The sequence below is a fragment of the Perca flavescens genome, chromosome 6, assembly GCF_004354835.1.
Source record: "Perca flavescens isolate YP-PL-M2 chromosome 6, PFLA_1.0, whole genome shotgun sequence".
Classification (NCBI taxonomy): Eukaryota; Metazoa; Chordata; class Actinopteri; order Perciformes; family Percidae; genus Perca; species Perca flavescens.
Genome location: NC_041336.1, coordinates 17,148,192 through 17,172,405, shown reverse-complemented (window position 1 = coordinate 17,172,405; position 24,214 = coordinate 17,148,192). Strand labels below are relative to the sequence as shown.

Genomic DNA, 24,214 nt, shown 5'->3' with positions numbered 1-24,214 from the left:
TCAAAAATGAAAAAAAAAAGTAGTATGCTAGATAAAATGACTGAATTTACAAAATGAAAAGCAGAGTAAATAAAATAATATTAATGGATTATATAGCATTATGAAATGAGAACTGTTGTTTTTTTACCCCATCACACCAGTAACGTATGTGGCACCCTCTGCTGGCAAACATATTGGCATGATGGATGAGTTGAATGTGATCGGGTCTTGCAGTTTGATCAAGGCAATGTCATTGTTATAATTAATGGTATTGTATTCAGGGTGAGTGTGGATTGAGACGGCAAACACAGGAGATCCCAGGGAATTGACATCTGTAAGTCCCATGTAAATCTGCAAATCAAGACTATAGGAGGAAATAAATGTTAATTGAAAAAATGGAGACAATAGGCATGCAGATAACATCTGTAGTAGAGCAATTACCCGTAATGTCTCTTTTGATACATCTGTTAGGGCATGAGCTACAGTCATAATCCAGCGGTCGGCAATCACAGTGCCTCCTCCATTGGATACATCTGTACTCAGCCACACTTGCCAGGGGATGGTATAGTCTGGAGCGTCACTGCCTCCAAGTATTTTAATACTTTAAATAGCTTTAATATCCAGGTGTGTTATGGACAGCTGGATCACGTAGCCCTCGGGAACCCAGACGTCCCATTGCCTCAGCAGGTTGGGAAGGTAAGGCCGGGGATACAGAGGGGACTGGACCTCTCCATGTATTGCAGACCCAGAGTTGGGCAGCTGCCAGCAAAAACTCGCTGACAAACAGAGAAACCTGAAATTGTGCAAAACAGAGTGAGTTGGCACTAAGGTTCAAAGTTCAAAGATGATGCAAACAGAAAACAAGCAAACACAGTGACACACACATTTTTAACTTTTGCAATAATATTACTTAGTTTTCTATATGGTACTTTAGGTAATGCATCACATAATCAAGTCAAGTCAAGTAGAACTTTATTTATCCCCAAAGAGGCCATTCGTTTCGCAGCAGTGACAAATACACAAGATCAATACAAATACAACAATAAATAACAAAAATGTAAAAATAAAAATGTAAAAACAAAACAAATTTAAACTTCTAATTAAAAAGCCATGTTGATAAACATGATATATATAATCAAATGTATACTGCTCACAGACGAGGCCCTCCCTTACGAAAACAGTTCAGTTTAAAGTCAGTTTAAGTGAGACTATGTAACTTATCCTGAACAGTAGCCACTGTGGCTACAATAACACACAATAACACTGAATGTTAAAATATTGTCCCCCATAGTGGAGCTCGACCTAGAAGGGAAGCTCGCTGGCGAGCATCTGGTGGCCAGGCCTTGACTCATGGGGCTCAGTGGGACACTGTTTTGAAGTGTCCCTGAAGAATGAGAGGGACATCTCTATGTTGCTACAAGTTGCTAAGAGGAAGGCTGTTTAGAGTACCTGACCTTCATGGAGACTCTGAGCGGGGTCCTAGAAAGGATACCACCTAGAACTGAATTGGCCATAACTAACACAAGATTGGTGATAGACTTTGTGGTCATACCATCGGATCTGTGGCTGTATGTCTTAGACATACAGCCTGCTAGAAGTCCCTATTTCCAATTCAAAACCTCAAGACTCTGTCCATCAGAGTCTTGGTAGCAGCCTGAGGAAGCTTTAATATCCAGGTGTGTTAGGGACAGCTGGATCTGCAGCCCTCAGGAACCCAGACGTCCCATTGCCTCACTCACTGACAAAATACAGAAACCTGGAATTGTGCATACACAGAGAGAGTTGCAAATAGGAAAAGAGAACACACAGAATTGCTCTAGTTTTTTCTATATGGTACTTGGAAAGAATCCCTTATAATCAACCTTATACTCACAGTGCAGTTGTGTAATTCCACACTTACAGTATGTATATATACTGAAATTTATATTTATTTTTCAGATAGAAGTTAATGATATATTAAAATCTACGCAAACATGCAACATGAAGGTTAAAGACACTGACCAAGCTTACCATACTGTATAACACAGTAGGTCCATCCCATGTCAGCAATAAGTTTTTCTCTGCATAGCTACAGTTTTAGGCAAAATATCTCCTGCTCTAATGGACCAGGTGTGGTTTGTAGTATTTTGCAATGGGATTTAACCTCCATGATTTGTTTGTCATGGCAAAATAAATCCAGGTATGAATTGTAGAAGAACAGGTCAGATAGTGGCTCAAAGACTCTGACTAACCGAACTACAAGAATGACAAGTAAAACAGAGTTTGTGTTGTTTGTTGAGTAATAGCACAGTGCACAGTACAGTAAAGACCCAAACTAGGCAATAGAAGGAGAGCTTGCTGTTTTGTGTGAATTCATGAATAGAGATGAAGTAACTAGTACTTACAGAATGTAGTAGTAATTAACAACAATAGTGGCATCTGCCACAGTGATGTAGTCTACGTGATACGCAGGTATACGCAGTATACCCTCTAAGAAAGCTCCAGGATTTCCATATACCCACTTAGAAATGTGCAATGGCATGTAAAAACACAGTTTCCATTATAATTTTGGTATACATGTATTTTGAACTGTCATCTGTGTTTTTTTTCTTTGTATAGGCTAAATAAAGGCATTTCCACCGTAAATTGGTGCATAAAAGTGTGTCAGAATGCAGGAAATGAAATCTTTTTTTATGTTATTGTAAATGTTTTCTTTATTGTACATTTCAGTTCTCCTGCATAGTTTTGTTAATCCAGTCCATGTAGTTGGTGACTCTGGTATAGACTCCATATGTTCCTTGCTTTCCACAGTCAACCCCCCAGCTGACAATCCCAGCAGCCCAGTACCTTCCGTCGTCTCTTAGGGCGTAGGGGCCTCCATTATCACCTAGGCAGGAGTCCTGCCCACCTTCAGGGACTCCAGCACAGAACATGTTGTTTGTCAGTCTTGGTACATTGTCCCTTGTCTTCTTCAGTTTATTGAATGAATTACTGCATGTCTCTTGATCCACCACAGGGAGGTGCATGTACTTCAACTTATTTGTTAATCGTGGGGGGTAAATCTTCATAATGCCAAAGCCTGACACCAGTCTAAAAAAAAGAAAACGAGTATAAGGCAAGATGAGATAATTGATAAAAAAGATTATTAAAAAAATATTTTGAAAAAAAAATATGCTTTGGAATGGATCATATAGCATTATGAAATGAAAATTATCAGTTGTTTATTTACCCCATCTCGCCAGTGAAATATGTGGCACTCTCTGCTGGCAAACATATTGGCATGATGGATGAGTTGAATGTGATCGGGTCTTGCAGTTTGATCAAGGCAATGTCATGGTTAAAGTCTAAGCCGTTGGTGTTGTTGAATTCAGGGTGAATGTGGATTGAGGCAGCATACACAGGAGAGTCCATCAGGGTTTTAACATCCGTAGGTCCCATGTAAATCTGCAAATCAACAGCATAGGAGGAAATAAATGTCAAAGACACGCAGTGTTCAAAAACACAGATAACACCTGTAGTAGAATACTCACCCGTACAGTCTCATTTGATACTGGTTTTCCATCATGTGTTAGGTCAGTAGCTGCAGTCATAATCCAGCGGTCTCCTATCACCATGCCTCCTCCTCTTCCCCCATTTATATTCATTAGCACTTGCCAGGGGATGGTATCATCTGGAGCGTCACTGCCTCCAATGATCCTCTGATAGGCAGAGATGAGTTTTGTGGGCTTGCCACAGACTGGATGAGGCAGATATAAATTAGGTTCACACAGACACAGACTCAATTTATTAATTCAAGCATCCTGAATTAGATATCACAAGGTCATAATACCAGGTATACATGTTGGAGTGACATTTTGGTTGGATTTCCACTTTCTGTCTGCTTCACAGGTGAAAGTAACTGAAGACCAGAGGGAACAAGATAATGGCATTTATTTTTAGTGTATATATCAGCAATTATATTTTCATGAATAATATAGATTTTAATATATAAATATCTCACCATTAACGCCACCAGAGAGAGTGTAAAATGGTTCATTACAGTGGTACTGAATAACAGAACGGTACTGATACTGAAAGCCAGACAGGAAGATCACCCCTCCGTTCAGCAAAGGTTCAGGTTCTCCACAATCAATTTCTGCAGGAGAACAAAAACATGGACATATTCATATTTTGCCAGTGAAAGAAAAAAACATCTAACCATCATCAGCTTGGTTCCTCGGTCACAAGTTACATAGATTTAATCTCTTAAGAATTATTTAGTTAAGACAGGAAACACTCTGTGTTTGGCCTTGTTCCCCGAAAATGGACATTTAATCACATTTAATTTAATCGCATATCTACAGTTGTAGATTTCTACAGTTATTGATTGTTACTGTCAACCAAACAAAAAAACATCTCTCACTCCATTTGTCCCTCACTGTATGTACTGTAGTCCAGGCTCCAGCCGCGACTCAAGCCTTCAACATCAGTGTGGTAGTCCAGTCTGACAGTGTTGGAGTTTGTAGCTATCAGGCCTGGACTCTTTCCACCACACAGCTTCATGGGCTCTCTGTCTGGTATGGTCACCTACGAGGGGAGGAGTTGTAAAAAGTGTTTTTACATGAACCAAGGTATATCAGAATAGCTCAGTTTTATTTGTTACAAGGAAGCCTGTTGCCAATACCTGCAGCCAATGACGTACACAGCTGGGACCTTGTTCAGTGTCCATGCTATCTATGTGGAAGCTGTCATTGAAGTTGAGAGTCACAGTTAAGCTGGGCTCCACGGTGATGATGTATAAGCAGGACAGCAAAGGTGGTGAGGGGTGAGGGTATCTCGGACTGGCCAGATGTCCCTCATTATTGTCAAATATATGACCACCACATGATACTGGACAAGGGGCAAAGGCACGTATTATTGTAGAAAGAAGAAGAGATTGAGTAGTTCATTTCAAAATGATTATTTTTACATTCAGCATAAATGCCACGTTGTAACTACTGACTGTGAATGAGATTCGCCCTGAGACGCTGAAGGCTCTGGACATTGTTGGACTGTCTTGGCTATCACGTCTCTTCAATGTGTGGAGGTCAGGGACAGTGCCTGCAGAATGGCAGTTTGACAGTTGTTGTGGTTCCCATTTTTAATAAAACAGGGACCGGAATGAGCACATTATCCCCCCCTAACCCTTTGTCAGCCATTTTTGGCATTTTCCCTGACGCTAACCTCCCTATTGCACTGAGCGAGAATCAGAGGAATAAAAAGTTGGAAAAAAAACACCGGAGGGTATGTTTGCTCCAATTACCAGGGTATCACACTGTTCGGCCTCCCTCAGAAAGTGTATTCAAGGCTGCCGGAAGGTTGTTTTCCATGTTGTTAGATGTTAGATAGCTTACTACCCTGGACTACTACTATCTCAGTCCTGAAATTGCCATGAACGATCCTGTCCTTATATAACCTGAGTGAGAGCTGTGTATTCTCGGCAGGAGGTTAAACACGTTTTCAATTGGTGTTGGGCTCCACCAGGGTTGTCGCTGATTCTTTTTGTGACTTTCATGAACAGGATCTCAATGTGCAGCCGAGGGGAGGAGAGTGTCCGGTTTGGAGACCTCAGAAATGTATCTCTGCTCTTTGTAGATGAGGCTCTGCTGGCTTCATAAGACTGTGACCTTAAGCAAGCACTGAGGCTGTTTTTAGTAGAATGTGACGCAGTCAAGATGAGAGTTGGCATGTCTAAAGCCATGGTTCTCTGCCAAAAAAAAACATGGATAGCTTCCTTCACATTGGGAGTGAGTTGCTGCCCTAAGTGACGGAGTTCAAGTATCTTGGGGTCTTGTTCACAAGTGAGGGTAAAATGGAGATCGACAGATTGGTGCAGCGTACTAGCCCGTTGTGGTTAAGAGGTACGTAGCTAAGCTGGAAGGCAAAGCTCTCGATTTACTTTCCAACCCTCGCCTAAGGTCATGAGCTTTGGGAAGTGATCGAAAAAAATGAGATTGTGGATAAAAGCGGCCAAAATGAGTTTTCTCCAGCAGGGTCGCTGGGCTTACCCTTAGAGATAGGGTAAGAGGCTCAGACATCCAATAAGGTGCTCGGAGTAGGGCCGCTGTTTCTTCAAGTCAAAAAGAGCCAGTTGAGGTGGTTCGGGCCTCTGCCACCATAATGATTAATGCCCATTGGGTAATACGGGTTTGATCGCAGTTTGCCAAAAGGGGTGCTGCCGCCAACAAGGGGTGCTGCAGCACCCCCAGCACCCCTACTTCCCGCGCCTATGCCTCTGGATGCTTCTTTTGGAGGTTTGCCAGGGTAGTAGACCCAGAACATGCTGGAAAGATTATCTATCTTATCTTGCTTGGAAACGCCTCCCCAGGAGGAGCTGGAAAACGTTGCTAGGGAGAGGGACTGAACTACCTTGCCTAGCCTGCTGCCGCTGTGACCCGGCACCGGATAAGTGGCAGAAAATTGATAGATGGATGTAACTACTGAGCTTCACAGGATGACAAACATAAAGTTACATACAAAGAAGCATGAATTTACTGTATACAATACTCACTCAAACATGTGTGTTGGTCTGAATAAAGTTTGTAACCATGGTGACAGGAGCAGCGGTAAGAACCAGGGGTGTTGACACAGATGTGAGAGCAGCGTGGACCTGCGCCATCTCCAGGGTCTGGTTGGGAACACTCATCCAAGTCTGATAATGAGAAGGTCAGTAAAGGGAGAACCTCACCTAAAGATTAAATACTAAAGTTATTTATGTATATTTATATTGTTGTTTTGCTTATTTTTAATGTACACATTCAAAGTAGTCTCATCTTAAGCTGATCAACACAAGATCAAGATTGTTATAACATCATATTAGAGACAAATCTTGAAGCTGCTTAATGAATGAACAAATCCTATAATAACAGCAGTCATGAGGAATTCACTGATAGATTCTTTGAAAGTTTTATTGATATTAATCATACTGACCAAAATGGCATGTTATTTATGTTTTAAAGGTCCAGTGTGTAAGGTGTTTAGTTGTTAATTATCAAAATCTGTGTTGTCCGTTCACAAACTTGTCCTTTTTCATGAATATTAACCACCACCATCAATTCCAAGTATTCCTTTTGGCTTGAAATTTTACATTTTCATTTGCATAAACTGGGGTAAACGCTCCATATTGCCATCTTGAAATATGTTAGACGGTAAGGGACATACAGGACATACTGCTCCGTCTTTTGCGTTTTCGCTGTCACATGATAAACTCACTGGTACTGCTAATGCTGCCAATGGGTATCATAGCTTCCCGGCCCCGGCAAGTTTGAAGAAGGAAACATGGAGGACCACACGTACAGGAATCTTCTTCTTCACCCAGAAAAAGAAAAAGGATATTGAAAAGAGCAAGAGACCGGCTTTTTGAAGCGTGAAGCCTACCGTAGCTGTAATACGTACTTTGAACTGCATGGTGCGAGAGAGTTGATTGCAATATGTGATCTCAACGCTAGATGGGAGAAATTCCTACACATTGGACCTTTAAGGCAGAATTTCTCTTAAAGGTTTGGGGACATAACAAAAGTTGTACCTATTGCCTTGGAGGTAGCAGAGAAGCCAATGTGCTGTTGGAGTTCTGGATTGAAGTCACTTGTTTGGAATATGAGAGTCAGTTTGTTGCCTTGAGAAAGGATTGGCTCTTTGCCTGGGTGATCAGTTGAATTCTCCTGGCCACAAAACTTCCCCAAGACATTTTGATCATAGAGAACCTGAAAAACCCCCGAAAAGAATAGAAAGGACATTGTAAGACTATCAATCACGGTGAAGCACTTCCTTACAAACGCAATTCCATCAAAGGTCAGTTCAAGGGAGTCTATTTAACTTTTGCTGAACTGGGGCTGCAAGTGACAATAACACTGAATGCCAAACTATTGTTTGGCATTTAGCTAAAATGTTGACAGTAGACAGTAGCACAAGTGAAGAAAAGTCATAAAGTCAGCAAAGTTACTTAGTAATGTGTCTTATACAACAATATTTACCTAAAGTTTGCTAAAATTAGCTATCATTAGCCACCATAAGCTATCGGTCATCCCAGACCAAGTAAGGCTGTAGCACCAGAACTGCTGAGTGTATTAAATTGAGTAATGGTGTGGTTCATTGCTTAAGATTTAAACTTTTCATTTGTAAAAGGAAGAATCAGTTATTTATTTTTTCAAAAGTTTGTATTGCTTTACGCAAAACACTGAATTGCAAAACATTTGTGCTTGAGTACAGGATTTAATACACTTGAACAGCACATTAAGGGCATCAAACATCAAGTCTGAGTCAAGTCCTTTCTGCGTAAAAAGGAGTTGAGCCTGACGTGAGACCTAAGTCCTCAACAACTCCAAACATTCACTTTGAGTTAAAATAATTGCCATGTTCTACCATCAGGTTACTGTATATCAAACTGGATGACCAGACAGATACAATAAGAATTGCTCTGTAATGAGTTGTAGTTTATAAAAAGAAATGACAGAGTACCTGGTTACAATTCAAGATCTCAATTTGTGCAGGTCATCAATATTTCATTCATCGTTAATTGGGTTTCAAGAAGGTTTCCCTATGACTCTCACCGTCAGAGAGTCTTGATGGCAGCCTGAGGAAGGTTTAATATCCAGGTGTTTTAGGGACAGCTGGATCTGGTAGCCCTCGGGAACCCAGACGTCCCATTTCCTCAGCAGGTTGGGAAGGTAAGGCCGGGGATACTGAGGGGACTGGACCTCTCCATTTATAACAGATTTAGAGTCCGGCGGCTGCCAGCACTCACTCACTGACAAACAGAGAAACCTGGAATTGTGCAAAACAGAGAGAGTTGGCACTAAGGTGCTAGTCCAAAGTTGATGCAAACAGAAAACAAGCAAACATAGTGACACAAACATTTTTAACTTTTGCAACCGCATACTGTTGTTTTAGTTTTCTATAGCTATTTCGATACTGCTGATTAATGTTATACTGTAACTTTACTGCCATTTTATTGCCATTAACAGACTTTATTATTTGCACTATTTAATGCTGCCAGATACTGTTACTGTTTATGTTATAACTTTACTATCCCTTTATTGCTACTTTTACCTTATTTTTACCTTATTTATTTTTACAGTAATGATACAGAGGTTGCAATATCATACTAATACAATGACAATAAAGATATTATATTATATATTGTACTTTGAGAAATGTATCACTTAAATAATCAACCTTAGAAAACTGCTCATAGACAGTGTTGTTGTTTAGTTGCACACTTGTAGTATGTGACTGCAATTTATTTTCAAGGTAGAAAATTAATGAAAAGTAAAAATCCACTAAAACATGCAACATGAAGGTAAAATAATTTGACCAAGCTTACCATATGACAGAGTTGGTCCATCCCATGTCTGCAATATGTTTTTCTCTGTGTGGCTGAAACTTTGTACAAAGTGTCTCTTGCTGTAATGGACTGGCTGTGGTTTGTAGTATTTCGCAATGGAATTTAACCTTCATGATTTGTTTGTCTTGGCAAAAATAAATGCAGGTATTGTAATGGCTCAATAACTCTGACTAACTGAATTAGAAGAATGAAGAGTAAAACAGAGTGTGTGTACAGTAAAACATTCAGCAATTAACAGAAATATACAATAGTTGCATTTAGTGCAACGTGGATACTATCATCTTTGCCAGAGAGAAGATCTGTGACTAATCTGAGATACATAAGGCATATTTAACCCTTGTGTTGTCTTCCCGTCAAACATGTAAGTGAACTTTTTTTGACTTTTTTAAACGTTTTTGTCACTTTTTTCAATGTTTTTTTTTCATGGTCAATAAACCTAATTTAAAGCAGCACTATGTAACTTTTAGCTGCAGCTGTAGTTCCAATGAGACAACCTGTAGGGAGACCAAAGTGGGAAAAGTTACATAGTGTTGCTTTAAATGACATTATACCTAGCAAAAATTAGGAATTATGTTGACTAATAGTTAAGACCAGAGGATGTTGCGTGAACCACAATTTATGCCTAAGTTTAGTCAGGAGACTATTTTTTTTCAAATGCAATAAAATTGAATAAAACACCCCAAATCCAATGGAAGTGACCATTAATTTTACCTGCGAAGAATTTTGTATCGCTTCCATACAATGTACATCCATGCATCCAAATTATTTTTGGGCAACTTGGTTGAAAAAAAAACATATTTTGGATATAAAAAACTTTGAAAATGGGTCAAATTTGACCCAAGGACAACACAAGGGTTAAGTCTGTATTGTCACTTTATTAAAATTGCTTTGAGAGTTTTAAATGCAATGCTATGACTTTACAATTAGTAAAGACTAAGAATTAGAAATTCATTCAGTAATTTTAGGAAGTTTAGAAATGGATCTAATCATGATTGCACTTCATCATTGTACCTTGCACTGGAAAATTATCTTTATTTATAGCTTTATAGCTTTTTTGTGACAACATATACATTAAAATTGTGGAAAGACTATTTAAAACAAAAATCTCTTTATGTTATTGTAAATGTTTTTACTTAAAATTTCAGTTCTCCTGCATAGTCTTGTTGATCCACTCCATGTAGTTGGTGACTCTGGTATAGACTCCATATGTTCCCTGCTTTCCACAGTCAACCCCCCAGCTGACAATCCCAGCAGCCCAGAACCTTCCGTCGTCTCTTAGGGCGTAGGGGCCTCCACTGTCACCCTGGCAGGAGTCCTGCCCACCTTCAGGGACTCCAGCACAGAACATGTTGTTTGACAGACTTGGAACATTGTCCCTTGTCTTCTTCAACGAAGTGATTGATTTACTGCATGTCTCCTTATCCACCACAGGTAATTGCACATAATTCATCTTACTTGTTAAAACCTGTCTCCCGGCCCTTTCTGTAATGCCAAACCCTGACACCAGTCTGAAAAAAAATGCAAAAGAGACCTTTATGGTGCACTGTATAGAAGCTGGTCAACTTTCACATGTTAGCACAGCAGGGAAAAAAGAAGATACAAATGCAAGGTAAAATGACTTTGCAAAACTAAAAATGAAGAAAATAAATAATATAATATAAAACAGATTATATAGCATGATGAAATGAAAGTTGTTTATTTACCCCATCACGCCAGTGACGTATGTGGCACCCTCTGCTGGCAAACATATTGGCATGATGGATGAGTTGAATGTGATCACGTCTTGCAGTTTGATCAAGGCAATGTCATGGTTAAAGTCTACATTATTGGGGTTGTTGTATTCAGGATGAATGTGGATTGAGGCAGCATACACAGGAGAGACTAACTGGGTTTTCAAATCAGTAAGTCCCATATACATCTGCAAATCAACAGCATAGGAGGAAATAAATATCAAATAGTGTTCAAAAACACACAGATAACACCTGTGGTAGAATACTTACTCGCACAGTCTCTTTTGATACTTGATTTCCTTTACTCATTACGTTAGCTGCAGTCATAATCCAGCGGTCTCCTATCACCATGCCTCCCCCTCTGGCCCCATCTATATTCATTAGCACTTGCCAGGGGATGGTATCATCTGGAGCGTCACTGCCTCCAATGATCCTCTGATAGGCAGAGATGAGTTTTGTGGGCTTGCCACAGACTGGATGAGACGGATATAAATTAGGTTCACACATACACAGACTTAATGTTTAAATTCAAGCATCCTGGATTAGATATCACAGAGTTGTAATACCAGGTATACATGTTGGAGTTACATCGTTGTGGTTGGATCTCCACTTTCTGTCTGCTTCACAGGTGAAAGTAACTGAAGACCAGAGGGAACAAGATAAGACAATATAGTTTTAGTTAAGCTAAATCAAAAATGTACATTTTTATTAATTATAAATATTAATTATAAAATATATAAATATCTCACCATTAATGCCACCAGGGAGAGTGTAAAATGGTTCATTACAGTGATACTGAATAACAGAACGGTACTGATACTGAAAGCCAGACAGGAAGATCACCCCTCCATTCAGCAAAGGTTCAGGTTCTCCACAATCAATTTCTGCAGAAGAACAAAAACAGGGATATATTCATATTTTGCCAGTTAAAGAAAAAACATCAAACCATCGTCATCTTGTATCCTTGGTCACAGGTTACATAGATGTAAACACTGTAAAAATATTTAGTTTAGACAGGATACACAGTGTTTGGACACATGCTCCTGAAATGGACATTTGACTTCTGGAAAGGACATGATAACCAAACATTAATCAGATATGTGATTGTGCTTGATTGTTACTGTTGACCAAACAAAAAAACATCTCTCACTCCATTTGTCCCTCACTGTATGTACTGTAGTCCAGGCTCCAGCCACGACTCAGGCCTTCATCATCAGTGTGGTAGTCCAGTCTGACAGTGTTGGAGTTTGTAGCTATCAGGCCTGGACTCTTTCCACCACACAGCTTCATGGGCTCTCTGTCTGGTATGGACACCTACGAGGGGAGGAAGTAAAAAGTATGTAAAAAGTGTTTTTACATAAATGGAGGTATATCAGAATAGCCCTAATTTTATTGTCATTTGTTACAAGGAAGCCTGTTGCCAATACCTGCAGCCAGTGACGTACACAGCTGGGACCTTGTTCAGTGTCCATGCTATCTATGTGGAAGCTGTCAGTGAAGTTGAGAGTCACAGTTAAGCTGGGCTCCACGGTGATGATGTATAAGCAGGACAGCAAAGGTGGTGAGGGGTGAGGGTATCTCGGACTGGCCAGATGTCCCTTATTCTTGTCAAATATACAACCACCACAGGACACTAAAAACAAGGGGCAAAGGCAAGAATTATTGTAGTAAGAAGAAGAGATTGAGGAGTTCATCTCAAAATGAAGATTTGTTTTTTATACTGACTCAGCAGCATTAATGCCATACTGTAGCTACTGAGCTTCACAGGATGACACACATAAAGGTTACATACAAAGATGCGTGAATACACTATACGATACTCACTCAAACATGTGTGTTGGTCTAAATGAAGTTTGTAACCATGGTGACAGGAGCAGCGGTAAGAACCAGGGGTGTTTACACAGATGTGAGAGCAGAGTGGACCTGAGTCATCTCCAGGGTCTGGTTGGGAACACTCATCCAAGTCTGATAATGAGAAGGTCAGTAAAGGGAGAACCTAAACTAAAGTGTAATGTAACCTAAGTTATTTATGTAAAATGATATTGTTATTTGGCTTATTTTCAATTTATGAATTTAAAGGAGTTCACATCAAGATTATTATAACATCACATAAGTGACAAATCTTGGAGCTGCTTAACGATTGAACAAATCTTAGGACACAATAACAGCAGTCATGGTGAATTCACTGATTGATTCTTGAATGTTATGATGCTCTTATTTCGAGCTTAAAGAAATACATAGGTTTGTTGATATTAATCGTACCGACTAAAAGCACCATGTTACTTGTATTTTTAAGGTGAATTTTCTCTTGAAGGTTGAAGCACATAACACACTGGAGAGAATATGGAGTGACCAGAAAAGCTGTACCTATTGCCTTGTAGGTAGCAGAGAAGCCAATGTGCTGTTGGAGTTTTGTATTGAAGTCACTTGTTTGGAATATGAGAGTCAGTTTGTTGCCTTGAGAAAGGATCGGCTCTTTGCCTGGGTGATCAGTTGAATTTTCCTGGCCACAAAACTTCCCCAAGACATTTTGATCATAGAGAACCTGAAAAGTGTAAAGAGTAAAACAGACCACAGTTTATGACAAGGCACTCCCTGACAAACGCTCAGGCTTGGCCTTCAGTTTAAATGCTTAACTAATGTTACAGTATCACACATGGATAAGAGTCAGTCAGCAAAGTGACTCGGTAATGTGCCTTGTACTGCAAAATATACATAAGTTGGTTCGAATTAGCCACCAAGTCACTGGTGATAACAGACGATGGCAGGATAGGCTGTCAGATAGACTTGGTAAACCGAAACATGAAGTGAGAGTAATTGGGAACATCTAACTGAGACCCCTGACACAAAGTCTTAACTTCCACCTCCAGACGAATTTCGTACATGGAATCCTAGTGTGCCATGTTCAAAGCTTCTATTGTAAAGGTGGCTGCTGAATTGTGGTCAGAAGGTCGTCGGTGCTTGTCATGGCAGCGGCCTTAGAACCCACTGGTGAATACCAGTCTGTGAAGAAAGCTTTCTAGCTGATGTAGGAGGCCTTTCGGGCTTGATTGGCAACAGTTGTCACCAAAGCAAACACCGAGGTTTGGGGAGATTGCGAATATAAGCGCCGAAATTCCTCAACAATTCCAAACAGCCACTTTGAGTTCCAATAATTGCCATTCTCTCATGTTACTGTAAATCAATTAGGATGACCAGACTGATACACAATAAGAATTACCCTGCAATGATTTGTAGTTGATGAAAAAAAAACTGATGGAATCCCTGGCTCCAATTCAAGAACTCAATTTGTGCAGGTCATCAATAACTTGTCAAAGTGAGGTAATAAATATTAGACTAAAATTTGGATTCTGGATTTGAGTGCAAAAGCACTATTATGTTGTTTTGAATAGTGTATAATATTAGGTTTTTAATATGACTCTGACCGTCAAAGAGTCTTGGTAGCAGCCTGAGGAAGCTTTAATATCCAGGTGTGTTATGGACAGCTGGATCACGTAGCCCTCGGGAACCCAGACGTCCCATTGCCTCAGCAGGTTGGGAAGGTAAGGCCGGGGATACAGAGGGGACTGGACCTCTCCATGTATTGTAGACCCAGAGTTGGACAGCTGCCAGCAAAAACTCACTGACAAACAGAGAAACCTGAAATTGTGCAAAACAGAGAAAGTTGGCACTAAGGTCGGTCCAAGTTCAAAGTTGATGCTAACAGAAAATGAGGAAACATTTTTTACTTTTGCAACCACATAATATTATTTAGTTTTCTATATGGTACTTTTAGGAAATGTATCACATAATCAAACAAATACTGCTCACAGATAGTGCTGTAGTGTAGTTCCACACATGTGTATACTGCAATTTGTTTTCAAGATAGAAATTCATGAAACTAAAATACACTCCAACATGCAACGTGAAGGTAAAACAATTTGACCAAGCTTACCATAAAAAACAGTAGGTCCATCCCATGTCTGCAATACGTTTATCTCTGTGTGACTGCAGTTTTCTGCAGGAGAAATGTCTTCTGCTCTAATGGACTGTTAGTGTCCGACGACTGTGGTTAGTAGTATTTTGCGATGGAATTTAACCTCCAGGATTTGTTTGTCTTGGCAAAAAAAAATGTATGATTTGCAAAATAACAGGGACAATAATGACTAAAGAACTCTGATTAACCAATTGAAGACACAGTTTGTGTTCAGTCAAATGTTCCAGAATATGAGACCAGTGCATATAGCACAAAATAATGGCATTTATTTTTAATTATGCCATATCATAAATTTAACATTGTACTAATCATAAAGAGGCCCTCACTGACGAAAACAGTTCCGTTTAAAGTCAGTTTAAGTGAGACTATGTAACTTATCCTGAGCAGTAGCCACTGTGGCTACAATAACACACAATAACGCTGAACGTTAAACTATTGTCCCCCATAGTGGAGCTGGACCTAGAAGGGAAGCTCGCCGGCAAGCATGACTCATGGGGCTCAGTGGGACACAGCCTGAAAGAACGATATGGAGCCACTGCCCACAGAGAGGTGTCAGGTGGGTGTGGGAATACTAAGAAGCTCTGTCTGAGTGCTGCTGAAGTGTCCCTGAAGAATGAGAGGGTCATCTCTATGTTGCCACAAGTTGCTAAGAGGAAGGCTGTTTAGAGTACCTGACCTTCATGGAGACTCTGAGCGGGGTCCTAGAAAGGATACCGCCTTTGAATTGGCCATAACTAACACCATGTTCGAGCATAGGGTGATTCATAAGTGTACTTGGTACCTGAACAACTCATGGTAAAGATTGGTGATAGACTTTGTGGTCGTACCATCGGATCTGTGGCTGTATGTATTAGACACTCATCTGAATCTGCTTAAGTTGCTTATTTCAGTCATTTGTGTTTAAATTTATATACACATCTACACACCTACACTATTTTGCATAATCTTTAACAACTAAAAAAGTTTTATAGTCTACAGCTATGTCTGCACGCAGGTTTTTTGTATATAATATAGGATGACCAGAATGATACACAATAGGAATCACTGTGATGATTTGTAGATTGTGAAAAAAGTCAGATACAGGTCAGATAATGGCTCAAAAGACTCTAGAAGAACTAGAAGAATGACAAGTAAAATTGAGTTAGTGTACAGTCAAACGTTCCAGAGTATTAGCACAGTGCACAGTACAGTAAAGACCCAAACTAGGCAATGAAAGTAGAGCCTACTGTTCATGAAGAGCGAGGAAGTAACAAGTACTTACAGTATATAGTAGACATATATTATAATTAACAACAATAGTGGCAATAGTGACCAACAAATACCAAGTTGGTAAAATGGAGTAAGAGTGGTAAGAGTGGACACTAATCTGGTTATAATCTTTACCAGAGACAAGATATGTGACTAATATGAGATACATGCATAACAAGGCACATTTAAGTCTGTATTATGTTACTTTATTAAAATAATGCTTTGAGAGTTTTAAATGCAATGCAATGACTTTACAATTAGTATGACATTCATTCAGTAATTTCAATTTTTAAAAATGGTTCTAATCACGGTGCACTTCATCATTGTACAGTCCTCTGGAACATTATTTTAATGTATAGCATTTTTTGTGCCAAAATTTGCATTAACATTGCAAAAAAAAACTAATTAGGCCAAAATCACTTCTCTTTTTTATGTTATTATAAATGTTTTTTTACTTCTAATTTCAGTTCTCCTGCATAGTCTTGTTGATCCACTCCATGTAGTTGGTGACTCTGGTATAGACTCCATATGTTCCCTGCTTTCCACAGTCAACCCCCCAGCTGACAATCCCAGCAGCCCAGAACCTTCCGTCGTCTCTTAGGGCGTAGGGGCCTCCACTGTCACCCTGGCAGGAGTCCTGCCCACCTTCAGGGACTCCAGCACAGAACATGTTGTTTGACAGACTTGGAACATTGTCCCTTGTCGTCTTCAATGAAGTAATTGATTTACTGCATGTCTCCTGGTCCACCACAGGTAATTGCACATAATTCATTTTACTTGTTAAAACCTGTCTCCCGGCACTTTCTGTAATGCCAAACCCTGACACCAGTCTGAAAAATAATGCAAAATAAACCTTTATGGTGCACTGTATAGAAGCTGGTCAACTTTCACATGTTAGCACAACAAGGGAAAAAAGAAGATATAAATGCAAGGTAAAATTACTTTGCAAAACTAAAAATGAAGAAAATAAATAATATCATATACAACAGATTATATAGCATCATGAAATGAAAGTTGTTTCTTTACCCCATCACGCCAGTGACGTATGTAGCACCGTCTGCTGGCAAACATATTGGCATGATGGATGAGTTGAATGTGATCACGTCTTGCATTTTGATCAAGGCAATGTCATGGTTAAAGTCTACATTATTGGGGTTGTTGTATTCAGGATGAATGTGGATTGAGGCAGCATACACAGGAGAGACCAACTGGGTTTTAACATCAGTAATTCCCATATACATCTGCAAATCAACAGCATAGGAGTAAATAAATATCAATTCAAAAAAATTGAGGCAATGGGCGAGCAGATAAGACACAATTATTTTTAACTTTTGCAACCACATACTGTTACTTTTTTCTATACCTATTTTCACTATTTCAATACTGCTGATTAATGTTTATAGAAAGGAATCAGTAAACCCTTTCTACAATGGGGGTTTACTGATTCCTTTCTATACAGTTATTACTTACTGTCACTTTATTGCCATTTTTACTTATTTGTAGGCTACTATTACCCTATTTATACCGCATTTATTTTTACAGCATTGATACAAAGGTTACAATCTCGTTGTACGATGACAATAAAGATGTTCTATTTTATATGGTACTTTGAGAAATGTATCACTTATAGATAACCTTAGAAAATGGTTCATTAACAGTGTTATAGTGTAGTTCCACACAAGTACTGTATTCATATATACTGCAATTTATTTTCAAGGTAGAAATTCATGAAACAGAAAAATCCACTAAAACATGCAACGTGATGGTAAAACAATTTGACCAAGCTTACAATATAACAGAGTTGGTGGCAGCAGTTTTAGGCAAAAATGTCTCCTGCTCTAATGGACCATTAAGGTCACAAAGGGTGTGGTTTGCAGCATTTTGCAATGGAATTCAAGTCAAAAATATGGAGGCAATGGGCACGCAGGTAACACCTATAATAAAACACTTACCCGCACAGTCTCTTTTGATACTTGATTTCCTTTACTCATTACGTTATGAGCTGCAGTCATAATCCAGCTGTCTCCTATCACCATGCCTCCCCCTCTGGCCCCATCTATATTCAGTAGCACTTGCCAGGGGATGGTATCATCTGGAGCGTCACTGCCTCCAATGATCCTCTGATAGGCAGAGATGAGTTTTGTTGGCTGACCACAGACTGGATGGGATATAAATGTATATGTATTTCAAAGTTTCACACATGTATACTTCCAATTAAAGAAAACATTCTACTGTAGATTTAGATCTAGATAAGATTTCCCAGGGTTTTATTGTAAAAATGAAAAGCAATACCTGGTATGCATGTTGGACTGACAACAATATCACTGTTGGACCTCCACTTTCTGTCGGCTTCACAGGTGAAGACAACTGCAGAGCACAGAGAAGAAAAATCAGTCAGCGATGTAGAAGTGTAGTCCAGGGTGTGTCACTACACCGTGACATCACTGTTACGTGTGGTTACAGGTGTAACAGAGAAGGTTACACCTTTGTACTGTACACACCCATTAGTGATGCTTGGAGGGCAGTGAAACATTATACAGCTTGGTGTTAAAGCTTTAGTGCGAAACGTGATATTATTGAACGTCCGTTACATTCAAGCCATTGCCAAATGAATTGCTACAAATCTAATTAAGACTATCAGCTCCACACAACTCTCTGTATTTCTCAGTATGGCTATGTTCAGAAGATTGTGGCGTCCAGTGACTTTGCCACGCATAAGCTTGAGTGAAGATGAAAATTGTAATTGCAATACTGTACTTTTTCATGTAAGTTTTAAAGTGCTCATATTATGCTTTTTTGCTTTTTCCCTTTCCTTTATTGTGTTACATATCTTTTTTGTGCATGTAATAGGACTTACCATCTCCAGCAGAAAACACTGTTCACAAACTGCTCCAAACAGCTCTATTGTAGTCCAGCCTTTACTTCCGTGACACTCGTCACTTTGTAACACACGTTATAATGCTTGCCTAGCTGCTAGCGTGGCACGCCCTCATATTCTGCTTCTGTCTAGCTAGCAGTGCTTACCTAGCTACTGCACATGTGGGACACCCAACAAAGATGGAACAGAAGTGAGATGCCTCACTCTGTAGCTAAAACAGAGAGCTCAACACACAGGGTGAAAAGAGGAGCTGCAGCAATGTGCAGTACAACAAAAATATGGTGTTTTTTTGAAAATTAAACCGTGTAAACCTATTCTGACCTCTAAATACAACTATGAACCTCAAAAATGAGCATAATATGAGCACTTCAAGAGTCTGCTTATAGAAACCAATGGCTGGTGGGAAATTTGAAAAAATCAAAAAAATATTACATCATAGAATACTATATGTTAATATCTCACCATTAATGCCCCCAAGGAGAGAGTAAAATGGTGCATTACAGTGATACTGAACAACAGAACGGTACTGATTCTGAAAGCCAGACAGGAAGGTCAGCCCTCCATTCAGCAAAGGTTCAGGTTCTCCACAATCAATTACTGCAGAAGAAGAAAAACAGGGACATATTGATTACTGGCAAAAGAAACAGGAAATTATATGAATACATAATGTGTGGTTGAATCACAATATAGTTTCCATTCATTTTCAAATCGATGTTTTGTCTAAGCTTAAAGGTAGCATACTGTGGCATTCTGGTAGAGGGAGATGCCACTGTCCATTGCTTTGGCACATGGTAGTGAAACCCTCGACCTCCTGACCATCCTGACAGAGAAAAGAGTGGAACTGATAAAACATCAGCCAATATTTTTTTATATCGCACACAATGACAAATAAAGTTGCCTCTATTACAGTTAAAAATTAGAAGTTTTATCTAACCATCATCAGCTTGTATCCTTGGTCACAGCGCACATAGATGTAGTCTCTGTAGAAATATTCAGTCAAGGTAGGAGTGACCCTGCCTTTAGCCACATTACCGGGCAATGGACACTTCACTCCTGGAAACACCACAGACAAGCCGACATGTAACATCAACTACATATATATATATATATATATATAGTTACCTTGCAATCAGAGATATTTTGACAATCAATTGCAGTTTAATTGCTCATCGGCTTATTTCCACTCTCATTCCTCTCTCCCTCACTGTATGTGCTGTAGTCCAGGCTCCAGCCTTTGCTCAGGCCTTCATCATCAGTTTGGTAGTCCAGTCTGACAGTGTTGGAGTTTGTGTCTATCAGACCTGGACTCTTTCCACCACACAGCTTCATGGGCTCTCTGTCTGACGTGGTCACCTTTCGAGAAAGGAGTAGTGCACAGCTCATTTATTGTATATCATATCTGTTTAGTGCTCCGTTTAATTTCCAGTTATAAAAATATAGCTGCTTGTTATTACCTGCAACCAGTGATGGAGACAGTTTGGACCTTGCTCAGTGTCCATGCTCTCGATGTGGAAGTTGTCAGTGAAGTTAAGAACGACAGTGAAGCCAGATTCTACAAAAATAATGTACTGACATGACACAGCATGATGTGGGGGGTTAGGGTATCCTGGACTGAACAGATGTCCCTCTGTCTCATCAAATATACCTCCGCCACAGGATACTGGGAAAACAGAAAAGCCACATTCAGGTTAAATTCAATCAGGTGCCTCATTCATGCTTCACCATCAGTGGCTCATTCATCAGCTGCTTACCGGTAGCTACCAGCTAACATCCAATCATATTCATACAGGTGTACGTCGTTTGCTGCCACATCCGGTTTTTTCACATTGCTAAATTTACTAAAATATAATGTTCATGAATGTGTTTGTTAAGCATGGATTGGTTCTAGCGGATTTTGTTGCTGCTCAGATTCTTTGAGAGTGTCCACAAAGAGCAAAGCCTTTTCTGCTTAATCTAATTGTATAACAATTTGTCAAAAATTGTCCGTTCCTCGACAACAGTATCCCTGACTGAAAAAGACGTTGGGTTGAGTCAAAGTAGTTAAAAATTGAGTGACAACAGTTTGACTGAGCATTGTTCTCCCTCTGCTTCACATCCGTAATACGTTCATTCGTGACAAGTGTGTATCTGTACAATACTCACACACACAGCTGCGCTGGTCTGGGCGAAGCTCATAGCCGTGGTGACAGGAGCAGAGGTATGAGCCAAGGGTGTTGAGGCAGATCTGAGAGCACAGTGGACCTGAGCCATCTTCAGGTTCTGGCGCAGAACACTCATCCATGTCTGATAATGAGAGACAGACACGATAAGTTAGTGGGAGGTGGTTCAGTCGTGGACGAGTGAAGTGAAAGAAGATGGAGAAGTGATACCTATTGCCTGGTACTGAGCAGAAAAGCCCACATTCTGGTGGCGCTCTGGGTTGTTGTCGTCTGACTGGAACATGAGGGTGAGTCTGTTGCCTGGAGACAAGATGGGCTGGTTGCCTGGGTGATTCCCATCAGCCGAGTTCTCATGACCACAAAACTTCCCCAGGATCTTTGTATCATAGAGAACCTGTAGGATTATAAAAGGGATAAAATATATATATCATGATAAGGACAATGTGCTGTAAAAAGGATGTGCTGTATTACACCATGCAGAATCTATTGCATTGTTGCAATTGAGTCACTAAACCTTGAGCCACTGTCACATCCCAAGTCTTCTATGTTTGAATTTGAGTCCAAGTCAGATTTTCAAGTCCTACTCATTACTTAAGGCTGCTATAATCAATACGTTCATATTAACAATCGATGAAATTGCAATGAATAATATGAAAGGATTGCTCGTGTTGACAATCTTACAGAAAAGTATCCCCTGACTCTGCATTTCCCCTCAGCTCCATGGAGGTTTTTTTGGAGCATCTTTCAGCATTGTTTGTGCCCTGGCAAAATACATGTAGATAGCAGAAGGGGAGGAGAATGTCAGCCTAAATAGCTGACCAATGACAGTACCCACAGTGTACATAGCCTCAGGAAGGAACTTGTTATGGTGGAACATGTTTACGTTCAAAAGTTGTTTTAGTCATGCAACAGAAAACTCAGATTGGACAGATAGTCTAGTTAGCTGTCTGATTTACCTTGCAGAGATCTGAGGAGCAGTTAACCATAGTCCTCATAGATCAACCGGAGCAGATTTGGGGCCAAATAAAAAGTGGTTCAATTACCTATATGACACCACCAAATGGGAAATTAGCTATTTTGTCCATGAAGACTGGGTATGATTTTGTTGTAAAGACTTGGTAATCCCCATCAGAGCCACTGATGGCCAAGCAAGAGAAAACCTCCAAAAAAGCCCCCGAAAATAATGCGTCTTTGTGAGATTACTATCAAGGGGAGACCACTGCAAGGAGAAAAACAGAGGTCTTTTGCAATACCCATCATGCAGTTAGTTATACTGAGATATACCAAAGCATATTTTGGCAATAACAGCAAAACATGGAGATGTATGTACGTAGTTGGTAAAGTATTCTAGGTAAAGTCATCAATATTCAAGTCTGAGTCAGGATGTCAAAACTGGCACTCAAGTCACACTTTGAAGAACTCAAACACAACAACACTGGTCTTTTGTTTATGATTTCATGTGTGTTCAAATATGGTTCTGACTGTGAGGGCGTCGTAATAGCAGCCAGCAGACGCTTCAATGTCCAAGTGTGTGAAGGTGAGTCGGATCTGGTAGCCCTCTGGCACACTGAGGTCCCACTGCTCCTGCAGGTTGGGAGGGTAAGGCTGAGGATACTGGGGGGACTGGACCACCCCATGCATTAGAGGCTCTGTGTCAGGAAGCGGCCAGGACTCACACACTGACACATACAGTAACCTGGAAAGGGGAAGGGAGTTCGATCTGTTTATCAGTTTGTGGTCATCTGAGTTGATAGTCCAAAGTTGATGCAAACAGAAAAAGAACAAACACGCGGTGACACAATCAACACAACTGTTACAACCATATAATATTGTTGAGGCTTTGGCTTTATATATGGTATATGGAGAGACGGATCACTCAGTCAACCTATAAATCACTGCTCATCTGTAATATTGGTTGTACAGAAGATAACACACAACGATATAAGAGGCATCTCCACAATTATAGCAAGTATACACATTACATATTTTGTAATCAAGCTAGAAATTCATGACAAAAACTACTTAAGCACAACATACAAGTCAGTTAAAAATCCCATTCAAACTTACAAGATGATACAGGAAGTCCACCCCATCTCTGGATTAAATGCTATATCCGTGAGAGAACTGATCCGCTGTTGCAGGAGCAAATGTCTCACATTCAAGTGAAACATTAGTCAAAAAGTCTGTTGTTTCAAGAGTTTAGCAACTCACTGCGTTAATGCCAGGAATATGCCTTGTTTGTCTTGGCAAAATCAAATGAGCGCTTGACTTGTGAAAGAAAAAACAGGATCGATGCTGGAAATAATTTCTCTAAAATGGAGAATTAGCAAGATCTTGCAAACTCGTCTTTTTTTTAATTATATATTGAGAATAACTTAGAACATAAAAACTGATGTTTTTAACTCTTAGGACCATATATATTTCCAAATCTGGCTCCTTCACCCATAAACCTCATTCTATCACTAGAGGGGGCTATTAGACTTTTTTCAGCATCCTCAAACACCGAAACCGATGTGTTGGTGAAACATTTGGGTATCAAAACATTAGGTGAAGCAGATTATTGAATCAGTTGATTGTTGCTTGTCACATATTTAAGCACAGAGAAAATTACATTGTTGTTTGAGTATGTTTTGAAACGTACTGTATAAGTTATATTTGAAATGGTTTTTAGTTAGTTTATTTTATTTATTTGTTTTTCAGCAAAACTTGGGAAGACCCTTGATAAGCCTTTTAAGCTTTTGGCATCCCTTGCATATTCTGTTATTGTTAATATTGCTCTGAATGAAATGAAAATGAAACATGGAATTTGGTTTGTGGTTATCAATGAACATTTCTCATGCACAGATCTTCCAGGCTGTTGGTGTAAACATGGCTATATGTTTTTAGTCCACACATATTCATTAA

The 24,214-nt window shown here is 39.7% G+C and overlaps 1 protein-coding gene and 2 pseudogenes across 2 annotated transcripts; all 3 read right to left on the bottom strand.

Moving 5' to 3' along the window:
* Nucleotides 1-2,684: 2,684 nt before the first annotated feature.
* On the bottom strand, nt 2,685-9,324 carry LOC114557476 (complement C1r subcomponent-like; annotated as a pseudogene).
* Nucleotides 9,325-10,460: 1,136 nt separating this feature from the next.
* On the bottom strand, nt 10,461-14,888 carry LOC114557326 (complement C1r-A subcomponent-like; annotated as a pseudogene). The gene is made up of 11 exons (XR_003692791.1): nt 14,860-14,888; nt 14,475-14,688; nt 13,417-13,594; nt 12,874-13,014; nt 12,477-12,682; nt 12,216-12,363; nt 11,799-12,112; nt 11,616-11,687; nt 11,320-11,522; nt 11,023-11,237; nt 10,461-10,827 (listed from the first exon to the last, which is right to left on the bottom strand). The product of XR_003692791.1 is annotated as a complement C1r-A subcomponent-like (transcript).
* Nucleotides 14,889-16,457: 1,569 nt separating this feature from the next.
* LOC114557470 (complement C1r-A subcomponent) lies at nt 16,458-23,578 on the bottom strand. The gene is made up of 13 exons (XM_028580943.1): nt 23,378-23,578; nt 22,793-23,006; nt 21,521-21,704; nt 21,294-21,434; nt 20,606-20,811; nt 20,357-20,504; nt 20,086-20,204; nt 19,893-19,971; nt 19,614-19,748; nt 18,566-18,640; nt 18,226-18,431; nt 17,300-17,514; nt 16,458-17,103 (listed from the first exon to the last, which is right to left on the bottom strand). The coding sequence occupies exons 1-13, from the start codon at nt 23,479-23,481 to the stop codon at nt 16,737-16,739; spliced, it is 2,193 nt and encodes a 730-aa protein (XP_028436744.1). The 5' UTR covers nt 23,482-23,578; the 3' UTR covers nt 16,458-16,736.
* Nucleotides 23,579-24,214: the final 636 nt, after the last annotated feature.

Excerpts from the sequence above, each read along its gene's own strand:
- LOC114557470 (XM_028580943.1), bottom strand. The coding sequence starts at position 23,481 with ATGTTTCACTTGAATGTGAGACATTTGCTCCTGCAACAGCGGATCAGT. Across the intron at positions 20,812-21,293 it reads AGACCAGCGCAGCTGTGTGT|TATCCTGTGGCGGAGGTATA; the intron begins GTGAGTATTGTA and ends CTGTTTTCCCAG. Across the intron at positions 20,205-20,356 it reads CCTGGACTACAGCACATACA|GAGTGAAGTGTCCATTGCCC; the intron begins GTGAGGGAGAGA and ends TGGTGTTTCCAG.